Raw genomic sequence first — 13,150 nt, 5'->3', positions numbered from 1 at the left:
GGAGGTTTATTTGTCACATAGCAATAAAAGCATGTAGTGAAATTTTGTTTGGTGTTCAGCTTTTTCTGTGCGAGTGTGAAGAAAGAAAGATCAAGAAATACTTTCATAAATAGCAAGAGAGAATAAAAAGTGCAGTGTGTGTACAGTCCATGTGCAAGTTTGTAAAAAAATCTATCCAGCCTGGCCATCTCACCACACACTATTCACCTGTTACTGGCTGCTGCAGCTGACACATTTCCTAGTTTGTCTACATCTTTATGAAAAATTGTCCCAACCCCAAGTAGTCAGTATTGGACCAGGAGACCTATGGCAGTGATAAGGATAGCAGATGGAATTTGCATACTGAGGCTGTGATTGGTCGTCCATAGGTCCGTAGCCGGAATCATCGGCCATGACATTGACTGCTTATTCTGCTTATGATATATCTTATAAAACATAGCAGACACCATGGACATTTTAACAATGTTAAAACTTGATTTTCACAGGAGGAGTTCATGTTCATAACCTGACTCCGCTGGGAACTTTTCATTGAAGAACTTTTGGGAAGGGGCGGAAATACTGGTTAGCTGATTGGATAAACCATCTGTCTATCACTACCTTTGTTGGTTATCGACGGGCCAAATCAACCAATTAGATGAACAGTGTTCTTCTAATGCCTTCGTTTAACATACAATTAAGTTAGGTAACGTGACTAACGTTAAGATGTTTTAACTTACCATTTGTATGACATGAACCTAATCAACGACAATTCCCATCAAGTTTTCACGGTAGGCCCTACACTTCTGAAGAAAGTATATTGCTCCATTGTGAACTGGAATCAGCCGTGGAGGATGTCTGTGTCTTTCATTCCACCCAGCTGCATGGCTGAGACTCATAGCTTCACAGCTTACCCAGGAATACTTTCTAATTTGAATAAAACTTGCGCGATAGCTATGCTCATCTCTGTGGATGCCGTCATGTTGTTCGTTGCGTCACACCTCAACCCGCCTCAAAGCCAACGCTGATTGGACGTTCGTTTGGTGAACTGCTCCAAATTCTCTGACTGATCTGCGAGTGAAACCCTGAAGCTCGTGAGATCAGGATGGTCTCACGAGGCTATCATGTTCATTCTCTCTTCATAAAAGAAAAGTGAGTAAAGCAGAGGACAGATAGACCCCAAATCTGGGGAAGAATAAATGCATTTCACACGCCATGGGCTATGGGCAAGGTTTTGTAGTTCACAAAAAACGCTTTATTTCAACAAAATTTTACAAACTAAAATAAAGCATCAGTGGATCCTTTCAAACATATGCTTACTTACGTACATTTTTGCTAGCAGTTAACAATAACTGTCAGGCTACACAGGCATTCACACTGACAGCCTTTTTTCACCTCCAAAACATGGGTATTCATTGGTGGAAACTGATTCAGTAGGCCTATATGTGATGTGATGATGTGCTATAGTTAGCTGAATAGCTTGCTCCCTGACTTAGCTATGAGAGGTAGCCAAGCCACGACCCAAACATTGAACTAGGCTATTTTTTTACTTTTTAGTTAAGCCTTAGAAGTTCAGAACCTCACTTTTTTTTCTGCTTGCGCCTTGCCCAAATGTGAGGCACATCGCAATATTCAAGTTGCATCGTTCAAATCACATCGTTCCATAGAGAACCAATTGAATTCTTACACCTGGAGGTGAACACAGTGTGTCAGTGTACACATTCTATTCTAATTCAACATCATGTATTAAATTCTTGTTATCTAGATCTGCTGGTGTTGACACCTTGAAGTATAGTGGGTTGTCAAAGTTAGGACGACTGGGCAGAGTTGGTCTATACCCTTTGTAGTACATATAGGCCGCAATTCCCAGCAAAATGACCACTGCAATAATGACCACAAGAACAACCATGGCAAAACTGCGATGAGCGTCTTGAGGACCGGGTTCTAAAAAAAGAAAGAACAAATGAGTAACAAATTACAATTATGCATGAGAACACATGTGTGCTTTGGACATACGTCTGTTAGCATTTACATTATTATTATTTTAGTATCATTTTGACATTATTAAATTCCCTGAGCATCAAAGCCTTGACCTGGCCATTGTTAGCGCCTTATTCTGTGAGTTCAGCTAGTGAACCATCTCTAGATTGAGAAGAAAAATATGGAAATTCTCCCTCAACAGTAATAATTCTGTGAATATGACACAGAACATATTTGTGCTTTTTACTCTGTGCGCTTTCAATCTTAGCAAGTCTTTAACAAGAGCCTTTACTTCAACTTCAACTTTATTGTTCCCCAATGGGGAAATTCGTTTTGCAGCAAATAGTAGAAACACAGACATTCATACTGTACACACACACCTATCTGGCAGGCATACAGTAGTTCAAATAACAAGAAGCAATAAGTACACACATCATCATTGAGTTTAAAAACTCCTGAAATGCATAATCCTGAGATGATAGATAAATAAATAAATATAGATATGGGGTTGGGGGATTATCTATGTTTCCTTTTAGAGGAAGGAGGAATTACTTTTGGTATTGATTTTGAATTATGGATAATGATTATTCTCCAATTTCACAGCCCAATTTTATTCAATTAATTGTAGAGAGTATCTTTTATGGCAAGGAGTTTTAAGGAGGCACAACTCGGCCACTAGGAACACTCCTCACAGCCACTGGCGCCTTAATAGACCTCTCCAGAATATATCCCGCCTCCTAGCTTCCGTATCCATCCAACTTCCGGGCGTGGATTGTCTATGGGAAATAACATGGCGTTTTGAAAGATCGTACCTGTCAAACTCTGTAGGTGACAAAGTAGAAAAAGCTGCTGGGCAGATTGGCCTACACACTTCTGCCATCTAGTTTCCACTGGATTTTTTGATTTTCGGTGCCGTTTGAGTAGTATAGTCTATAGTATACTACTTAAACGGCACCGACAATCAAAAAATCCAGTGGAAACTATATGGCAGAAGTGTGTAGGCCAATCTGCCCACCAGCTTTTTCAACTTCGCTACCTACAGATGTTTTACCGGTATGATATTTCAAAACGCCATGTTATTTCCCATAGACAATCCACGCCCGGAAGTTGGATGGATACGGAAGTTACGGAGGCGGGACTTATTCTGGAGAGGTCAATGCAGGGGCTTACCTGGGCTTCAGCCCAGGGGCCTCGACCAATGAGGGGCCTCCTAATAATAATAATGATAATCAATAATAATAAATGGCCGTGTCCGTATTCGCGGCGTCATTAGCCGACTCTGGAGCTAGCCTAAATAATTGAGCACATCGCACTGCTCTACAATGACATCCATGCAGAGGCCCCCTTTGTCTTCTCCAATTCTAAAGTGTAACAAAATGTAACAAAACGTAATAAATCCCAACGGGTGTTTAAAGGAGCTAGAGGAGAGGCTGAAACTGACTGACAAGCTTACAAACTCTGGAGATAACGTGGGTAGGATTGAAGCAACGATAAACGAATGACGTGGATTCCTGTAACTGTCCATGAAAACAGAAGGCATAGCAGGTAAATATCGTAGCAAATAGCCTGGAAATGAAACGGCTTTACATGTATTTAACATGTATTTCACTTGTCTCATTGGAGTGAACGCAGAACATGGGCTGTGGCGCAAATAAATGAATTAGTGATCTGCATCTCCGTTCACCAACAGCTAAGTTTGTGCTAACCCATTCGCACATATAATAGCCTATGTTATGTGTTCTCCATTGCTAACGTGAGATATGTCTCCATGTAGTGTAGTGATAGTGCATGCTGCTTGTTCTGTAAGCTAAAAGTATTTCTGTCCCTGTTAAAAAACATATAGCCCAGGGGCCTCGGGTGGTATTAAGGCGCCCCTGCTCACAGCAGAGGAGACAACCGCTATTATGTCCCGTTCCATGGACAAAAATCATGTTCCCTAACAGGGCCTTGACTTATGCACCAGTATCATTGCACTCTGAAAACTATTATTATGATCGCTAGCGTAGCTACTGTAGCTGTCATATAGGGATTGTCAAAGAAACACCGAAATACCGGGGAAAGGAAACCCCCCCCCCCCCCCCCCCGGAACCCCAAAAATGCAGTTTTTCCTAAATAACTACCTGAACCATGGCACCGAGGATGAAATTGTGTTCGTCTCAAGGGGTCGCATCAACCTAGCTAGCCTATAACCACTCATTTGTGATTTGCACCCCCCTGGTAAAAAATGAAAATGCAATATTATACTGCTTTAATCACCCCTATCTTCAGTTGAGATGTTCTGAACTGCACCAAATTTCATGTGTATGATTAACCTGATCAAGCTTTTAAGGACAGCAAATTTTTGTGAATGTATCATGTATCGTAAATAAATAAATGTTATTATATAAATAAATGTCTTAACTTGTGCACAGCACTGTACATTCTAAATAGTAATAGTTTGTACAGTGGCCTGTGATTAAGCTTTATTTTTTATTTTCATAATTTGTAACTCAATCTGTCAATTTCTTTCGACAAAATCCACCAGAAGTCATCATTTAAGGAGTCATTTTTTCAAAATCTTCTGGGGGGGGGGGGGGGGGGGGGGGCTTCCTACGATCAACAGCACCGCTGCTGGAAAAAATTCTAGGGGACTGTTCTGTATTGATATTGCAGCCTTGGTATTCATTTTATAAAACCACTTTAAATTAGACATTCAAAGCCAACAACTCTCAAAGCCATCCTATAAGTGTTGAGCAAATGGTACAGGAATCGATATGGGAATAATCTCTCTTACACACACACACACACACACATACATACACACACACACACACAAACATGCACGCATACATACACACGCACACACACACACACACACACACACACATCCTCACGCACAGACACACACGCATGCACACACACACACACGCACAGACACACACACACACACACACACGCACATAAACACACACATGAACACACACACACACACACACTTGTAATTGTCAACTACTTACTTGCTGTGGAGTTGGCAGAAATAGGTACTGGAAAAGAAAAACATTTAAAGTCATGTAAGTAAGAAGTAATCTCTGCTGGAAGGTCATTTAAAGTCATGTAAGTAAGAAGTAATCTCTGCTGGAAGGTCATTTAAAGTCATGTAAGTAAGAAGTAATCTCTGCTGGAAGGTCTGGTTATGTATATAGTTTGGGCTGGTCAATTTCTGTTTGTGTTACTTTACCTTTAGCATACAGTAAATTGTTATTTTAATATTATATTTATATTATTCAATACACTGAAAAAAATAAGTTGATATTGCATGCCTTTGGCAATTTTACAGATGTATGCTCTAGTTGAGTATATAAATGAAATTCTCCATTTAAAGTCTGATGTTGAGATCATAGCATAGTTATAGTTGGAATCTTCTTCCAAGTCATCATTGTCCGCCCAGTTGGTATAGTCCAACACAGTCTTGTCCAGCCACTGCCACTGACCTGAGTGTAAAACGTATTGAATCATTTATGAAGGTGTATATCTGGATTCCATTGACAAGGTGCAGTACATTGTCTATGATAGGAATTACCTCTGAGGTTTTTGCACAGGCCAATCCAGACAGAATCATATATGTCTTGTATCATCTCCAGCAAGCCGTTTATAAACTTAGCTTCCTCAGGATCCTCAATGCTGAGCAGAGATGCACCTGTCAAATAAAACATTTCCACCTCAGCAACCTTACCAAACTAAACCTAAACTAAACCATTGAGTCAGGCCAAAGCATCTATTCAAAAATATTTAAGAGCATTCAATTGAAGAGATGACATTTTAAGTCTCCACCACTAGGGGGTTGAGGGTATGGTCAGAGAATGTCTAATAAGGGGAGAACCGCCACTCTCGGGAAACTTCCGGTTTCTGAACTGGTTGCAGTTCCTGTTCTGGTTCCACATGAGGGCGCTCACTAATAAGTACAGAATAAATGAAGGTCTATGGAGCTGTACCCCTCAAAATCAATTTTTCTTGGGATATAATTTTTTGCCCAGAAATTTGAATGTTGCATTCGAAAGAGGGGGCAGAGAAAATACACACCGCTAAGTCACTTATTTGTTCTAAAAAGCCTTTCGAATGCGTCAATGACGTCATTCATTAGCAGAAAGCTAGTGTGTTGTGGGAAACAACGACCCAACCTATAAGAAATCGAAAGGACGTGAGTACTCGTTCATTCAACTTTTGACCTATAATCCATATTGAGCTTGCAGAAACCACAATCAAATTTTAGATTTTTCAACGGCAACCAGGTGAAAGAGACAAATTTAGCTGTCTAGCTCCATAGACCCCCATTGTTTTTGCACTTATTGCTGATCGCCCCTAGTGGAACTGCAACAGATTGCAGGTACAATGGAGTTAATAGGGAGTGATCCGGCTCTCCATAAACAGGGTCTGGTATCGTAATCCTGGTCCTCTTATACAGTATGACCTGGAATCTTTTTTTTTTTACTTTTGTTATAGGGACCTGACCCATCTGGTTAATTCTGTGATTGCTTTATGACTTGTGACTTACCTCTCTGCATGCATGACATTGAGGCTATTGATAATATATCTTTGTCATGGATAATTGTATAGCAATGGCCCCTAAAAGGAGACCATGTTGCATCCTCAGAAGACTCTGGGCACACTCCAGGGTATTGGGTATCAGGAGTTGGTGCAATGTCTATCATAGTAAAGTTAGAATTATAATGATATATAACACACAATCGAGTAGCAGTGTGAAGGACGGACCACAAATCACAAGTGAAATGTTCTAACAGTACTTACAATAGATCTACAACATATTAATGCATTTATGCAACATTGAGACATAGAGCCCTCAAATGGCTACATTTAATGTGTTTTTAAGGTGCAAATTGTGTATGTCATTTGTTTCAATAGGTTGACCACATCTTACCCGTTGACTTTTTGCATACACTGGGAAGGGATTGATTACATGGGCCAGTATTCCAGTATCCCTCCATGTCCACAGACACACAGGAAAAATGGCCTCGGGGCTCTTGACTGTTCCAGCTTACCATATTCAATGACCAGCCATCTATCCATCTAAAGTAACCACCTGTCTGATGATTCAAAAATAATGTTTTGCACAAGAGAAATGGAAAAAACATTTGCTAAAAATAGGTAGGTATTGTACACTGTCTGGCTGTCAACACACACATACTGTACAGTAGTTGTACCATATTTTTATTGAGTCCAATCCACATGGGCTGCTTGAGTTTGCGGAGCTGCAGTTCTATGTAGGCTTGGGTGATGCTGTCCCGAATGCTGGCCAGCTGGCCTCCATCCGCCTCACACCTCTTCTTGGCCTCCCACCAGGTCAGATTGTTTGACTCCACCTTGAAGGAGTCGTTCCCAATCTTGATGTATGATTGGGGCAGAACTGTCGTCTGTGGGACAATGTGGCTGTCTATACAATGCACAGAGTAGTGACAGTTATTGTCATTATTACCCTGTTCATACAGTACAAACATTTTTAATTTCTTATGCTTGTAGTTAGGGGACTTGCACACGGAGCACAACTCTCAACATCCTGTGCATTCCTTAATCTACACACACTAGACTAGACCCTCTATTTAGCACAAACCCAGTTTACACCCAGGATACACAAGACATGACACCTTAACGCATATGACATCTTGATGCTCACCAATGGCTCTTTTGCAGATGTATCCATTGGTATCATTGCAAACTGCTGGCCTCCACTGCCCAGTCACAGCACTGGGAGAAAGCATCATCTTATAACACAGTTTCTGATGAAAATCAAAAGACCATTTGAATATGACAATATCATTCAGAATGTTCATTATTGCGTGTGCGTTTGAAAGTTCTAGTTGACTAATTTGATCTAAATGGTTAGGTGTACCTACCAAATCATATTGATAGGTACACCAAATCATATTGGTGCCAAAATAATTTTGTGCCTCGACTTTTATTTCAAAAAGTATATAATTATATGAATGGTATTTGATAAACAGTTACCCCATCAAAATGATGCCATGACGGATACATGTCTGGAAAGTCCCTCTTTTTGCGGTTAAAGTTTGTAAAGGTCACAGATCTCCCATCTGACCAAAAGACTGAGAAGGAAGACTTCAGCCCGATCCATAAATCTCCAGGAGCATTCAACATCATAGTAGTAACAAAGGCTGAAAGGAAAGAATGAGAGTGAGAAAATGCAGATACCTTTTGCTTTTCCCAAAATACAATGTAGCCTACAGGTGTAAGTGACCTTTCATCAATCCAGTTGCAATGGATGAACTGTGATGAACTGCCCTACTTGTGATTGTTTAGAGATTTTAAAGGTTTTATAACAATGCTACATCTTCTTTGGCTATTCTACAATCTATTCACCTTTTCAGCACCAGTAGGCTACTTTCTGTGCAGCCGCACACACACACACAGGCATGCCAAACAAGCATACACAAAAGTTTCAAGAGTGGGGGATGGAGTAAAATATGGAGACAAATTGAAGTGTAATTTATTTTCGCGGAACGGCTGTACAGGACTGAGCGGCGGTCATATTTTGTACCGCTATGCGGTACATCTAGTTTTTAGTGGTTTAGTTATGTTATGTTGGGTTCTGTGTTACGTCACATGGTTATCTGGAGATAATTGTGAAATTATTACTGCAGTGTCTAATAAGCCCATGAGGGCTGGGCACCATGGTGTTTGACACTTAAATAAACAAATCAATCAATCAATCAATCAATCAATCAATCATATAGCAGCAGATGTCCTTCACATGGTAAATCACTATCACTGCTGTCTGGCATTTTTCACGTCACTGAAAACAGCTGTTGTAAAGCCACTTCTCAAGAAGAATAACCTGGACGCCTCCATGCTAAACAATTACAGGCCCATATCCAATCTACCTTTTATTGGCAAAATTATTTAAAATGTAGTCTTTAATCAACTAACCACCTTCCTAACATCAAATGGGTATTTTGATCACTTTCAGTCAGTTTTTGGGCAAATCACAGCACTGAAACAGCTCTCATTAAACCAACACTATGAGGTTTTTCAACCTTCATAATATATTTCCAAAACCCTTGTGATGGTACATCGACTTACAATAGGTTGAATGACACATATGCCATAGCCTGACGGGGTCTGTATCGCTTTTACTGGCACTACGCAACTTCTGGGTGCGGGTAGTAACCCAAGCACAAAAAGAACCACAAAATTCGACTGCTCTACGGCATACCTCGTACCTCGTCGTGCCCAACCGATGCTCACTTGGTCTTCATGCTGTTGGACTAGTAAGGTGTAGGCATACTATCTCTAGTTTTTCAAATTTGTTGTCTGCCTAGCGGAAGCTATCTGGTCCTCCATTTATCTTCATGAATCTAATGCTAGTAGACGAGTGAATTATCAATCTGGTTGATATGCATTCTCGTTCTGATTTGAGCATTGCAAGCGATGACATGCAAATTGCAAATGTTTGATCTAAAATCGCTAGCATTCTCGTTGTGAATTGAGCACTGCAATCGATGACATGCAAATCGCAAATGTTGTAGCCTACAACCTAATGTTGGAGTAGTGTTTAATGACGAAGCCCCTTTTTTTAGGACAAAAAAGTCAGAAATAAGACTATTTATTTTTCTGGTGAAAGTGTCTTGCCTCAGGCTATAACGCAAGCGATTTTTCAGCTTTGCAGATTCATCTATGGTACCTTATATTATAATAGCCTATTGACGATATATGGCTATTACCTACCACACAAACATTGAATTGAATTATCCATTCTGTAAGACAGTAGCCAATAGGCTACTATAATGACGCTGGCTTGTAAGTGAGCTACGCAATCTTTTGGCGTTTGAAAGAAAATAAAACCCATGAAATTATATTCATATGACATAAGTAAGTAAGTATAAGTATATATACTCTTTTGATCCCGTGAGGGAAATTTGGTCTCTGCATTTATCCCAATCCATGAATTAGTGAAACACACTCAGCACACAGTGAGGTGAAGCACACACTAATCCCGGCGCAGTGAGCTGCCTGCAACAACAGCGGCGCTCGGGGAGCAGTGAGGGGTTAGGTGCCTTGCTCAAGGGCACTTCAGCCGTGCCTACTGGTCGGGGTTATATGCTAAAATATATGGCACTGTACCTGGGATGAAGACATTTCACACGCAACGCAGGCAGGATATCAGCTTGTCAACAAATGCACGTGTATTCCCTGGTGTAACCATGACAGATTTTACGACAGTACTAGAAGACAATACTGTTTCCCGACTGTAGGGGGACCCCGAGAGCAAAACTTCCATAGGGCCCTATCATGACATTCTAAAGTGCATCGTCACTCGTCAAAAGTCTATTCAAATTTAGTAGGATGTCCAGTTCACATTGGGAGGGGTTTCGTTCTCAAAAGTGGAGCGCATGGCGTAACAAGGTGTTCCTAGGTCTTTTAATCAGTCATATGGGTGTGTTTGGGGCGTAACATCATTTTAAACCAATGACAATGACATCTGTCATTCCCTTTAACGGCGCAATGCGCGATATGTCAAATAAATGCATCGGTATTTTGGCATTCAACGGCGCATTTGAAGGAGGCTGCTTGCGAGACCGTATGGAATAGTCATTCTTAAACCATGCTTTACTAAAACCTAGCATAGCCTTCACGCATTTGCACTCATCTATTATTTGAACTCATTGGCAAAGTGAAACTAACTTCACCAAGGAGTCAGTCAACGACAAGACAGTTATATGCAGTTACTTTCACTATTGACTGACAATGGGTTACCATCGAAAACATAGGCTGGAAAAAGCAACACTTACCCTAATGTTGCTCAAATGACTGAATAAAACAACATTTATCCTTCAGTGGAGTTGCTTATATCTCGTGACAGTGCGTCTTCAGCTGTGCTCCATACGTGTCTCTCGCCTCTCCCCTAATCACTTTTAACCGTCATTACCAATTTGCAAATTATGGTGAATAACTACTCATCATGAGATGTACAGTATTTCGTAATATCTTTATTCTAATTATGTTTACCATTGTAATCGTGCAATTTGTAATGCTTTGCATGGACGTGCGCTGGTGTGCGTTCATGAATGATAGAAGGATGGTGCTTGCACCTGCCAATATGACTGTTGACATTCGCTCTTAAAATAGCATATGAACAACTCGCCATTGACTTCTGACCAGGTTTAGGTGGTGTATGATAGCGATTTTTAGACAATGCGCCAGGTCCCTCCCTAGGTTGTTAATTGCCACACCCCTGGGCGCAATGCTTAAAAAATAATCGTGCAAAATAACGAATTCAACTTCGCGCCGGTGAATAACGAACTTTACGCCATGCGCTGGTGACCCAAAATACAGCCCATAGTGTTGCTTTAAGGTTTTCAATGACATACGCCTAAATACAGACTCAGGTAAAACATCAGTCCTAGTGTTACTGGACCTTAGTGCAGCATTTGACACTGTTGATTACAATATTTTATTACACAGACTAGAACACTGGGTTGGATTTACAGGCATAGTTATCAACTGGCTGAAATCATATCTACAAGAAAGGAGCTTCTTTGTTGCCATTGGAAACTGTACCTCAACACCAACGTCCTTGACCTGTGGTGTTCCCCAGGGGTCGATCTTGGGGCCACTATTATTCAACCTCTATATGCTCCCACTTGGACAAATCATCCAAAATAATTTGATTGCATATCATAGCTATGCATATGATACACAAATTTACTTAGCTCTGTCACCAAACGAATATGGTCCCCTTGAATCTCTGTGTCAGTGTATAGAACAAATCAACACCTGGATGTCTCAAAATCCAGGTTCAGCTTTCTTCAGCTGAACAAAGAAAAAACTGAAGTAATTATATTTGGTAAAAAGGAGGAAAGACTTAGGGTTGCCACTGTCCTTGACACAAAAGGGTTGAAAGCAAAGGATACTGTTAAAAATCTTGTGTATTAATTGACAGTGACAGTGAAATTTCAACAGCCACATGAAAGCGATAACTAAATCAGCTTTTTACCACCTAAAAAAAATTGCCAAACTTAGAAGGCTGATGTCAAAAGATGATTTAGAAAAAACTCATTCATGCATTTATCTCCAGCAGGGTTGATTACTGCAATGGACTTTTCACAGGCCTTCCGAAAAAGACTATCAAACAGCTTTAGGTGATACAAAATGCAGCAGCTAGGGTTCTCACAAAAACTAAAATAACTGATATGACCACATTACTCCAATGCCCCTGCACTGGCTTCCAGTAAGTCACAGAATGGACTTTAAAGCACTACTGCTTGTTTATAAATCACTAAAAGGAGCAGGACCTAAATACCATAGAAGGGGGTCACTTGCGCTTCAGCCTGATTGGTGCTCACGGAACAGGACGCAGAAGTCAAAAAGGGACCTTCAGGACCTAAATACCTTTCAGACATGCTTCAGCAGTACACACCCTCCAGACCTCTCAGGTCTCAGGAGAAAAAGTTAGAACTAAACATGGTGAAGCAGCTTTTAGCTACTATGCGGCTCAGCTCTGGAACCAACTTTTGGATGACATCAAAAAGGCCCCAACTGTAGCCAGTTTTAAATCTAGACTTAAGACAAAACTGTTCTCAGATGCTTTCTGCTAACTGCACTGAGTTACAAATTCTGAATCTGCCTTGAAAATGATTCTACCTTGTGTCTTTTATTTTGTCTTTTTAATTATTCTTTATTTTTAAATGATTTTACCTTGTGCGTTTTTTTATTATTATTATTATTATTATTATTATTATTATTATGATCTTTACCTTTAAACTATTCTTTCACTATTGCCCTTTTATGTTTTTATTTGTAATTACTGTTTGCTTTTGTTTATGTAAAGCACATTGAATGACCTCTGTGTATGAAATGCGCTATATAAATAAACTTGACTTGACTTGACTTGACTGCTTAGCTAGAATTATGTTGTTCCTATTATCATCCTATTTTAAAACAAGCCTACCTGTGGACATGTGATTGGGCAATAGATTTTCTACAGGAATAGGCATGTTTTGAATGGGCATTGCACAAGTATCACAAATTACAGAATGAACAAAATGGACAGCTAAATATATGTCACAGAGAGTACCTTGTTCCTCTTCGCTTTTTATAGATACCAGATTTCCACCTTCTGCTTTACAGATGAGCTGAGCCTCTTTCCAGGTTTTTGAAGAAAATTCAGTCTTGTAGCACTGAG

General features: G+C 40.2%; 1 protein-coding gene across 2 annotated transcripts in view; it reads right to left on the bottom strand.

Moving 5' to 3' along the window:
- Nucleotides 1-1,197: 1,197 nt before the first annotated feature.
- The window catches only part of LOC143134771 (macrophage mannose receptor 1-like), a 50,319-nt gene continuing 38,366 nt past the window's right edge, over nucleotides 1,198-13,150 (bottom strand). Inside the window, exons 21-30 of one of the 2 annotated variants that reach the window (XM_076295404.1) lie at nucleotides 13,043-13,145; nucleotides 7,957-8,123; nucleotides 7,625-7,727; nucleotides 7,155-7,384; nucleotides 6,872-7,037; nucleotides 6,488-6,637; nucleotides 5,516-5,632; nucleotides 5,256-5,426; nucleotides 4,953-4,979; nucleotides 1,198-1,920 (exon numbers count right to left, since the gene is read on the bottom strand). In XM_076295404.1, the coding sequence (XP_076151519.1) occupies nucleotides 1,700-1,920; nucleotides 4,953-4,979; nucleotides 5,256-5,426; nucleotides 5,516-5,632; nucleotides 6,488-6,637; nucleotides 6,872-7,037; nucleotides 7,155-7,384; nucleotides 7,625-7,727; nucleotides 7,957-8,123; nucleotides 13,043-13,145 (1,455 nt within the window). In that variant the 3' untranslated portion in view covers nucleotides 1,198-1,699. Of the gene's footprint in view, nucleotides 1,921-4,952; nucleotides 4,980-5,255; nucleotides 5,427-5,515; nucleotides 5,633-6,487; nucleotides 6,638-6,871; nucleotides 7,038-7,154; nucleotides 7,385-7,624; nucleotides 7,728-7,956; nucleotides 8,124-13,042; nucleotides 13,146-13,150 lie in introns of those variants that run through there. The other variant, XM_076295405.1, reaches the window with a different exon arrangement.

The sequence above is a fragment of the Alosa pseudoharengus genome, unplaced genomic scaffold, assembly GCF_046254945.1.
Source record: "Alosa pseudoharengus isolate Yale_2024_CS ecotype anadromous, Long Island Sound unplaced genomic scaffold, YU_APseudo_1.1 YU_APseudo_1.1_scf_2, whole genome shotgun sequence".
NCBI classification, from domain to species: Eukaryota; Metazoa; Chordata; class Actinopteri; order Clupeiformes; family Clupeidae; genus Alosa; species Alosa pseudoharengus.
Note: the sequence above shows the minus strand (reverse complement) of the source record. Positions and strands in the feature narration are given on the sequence as shown.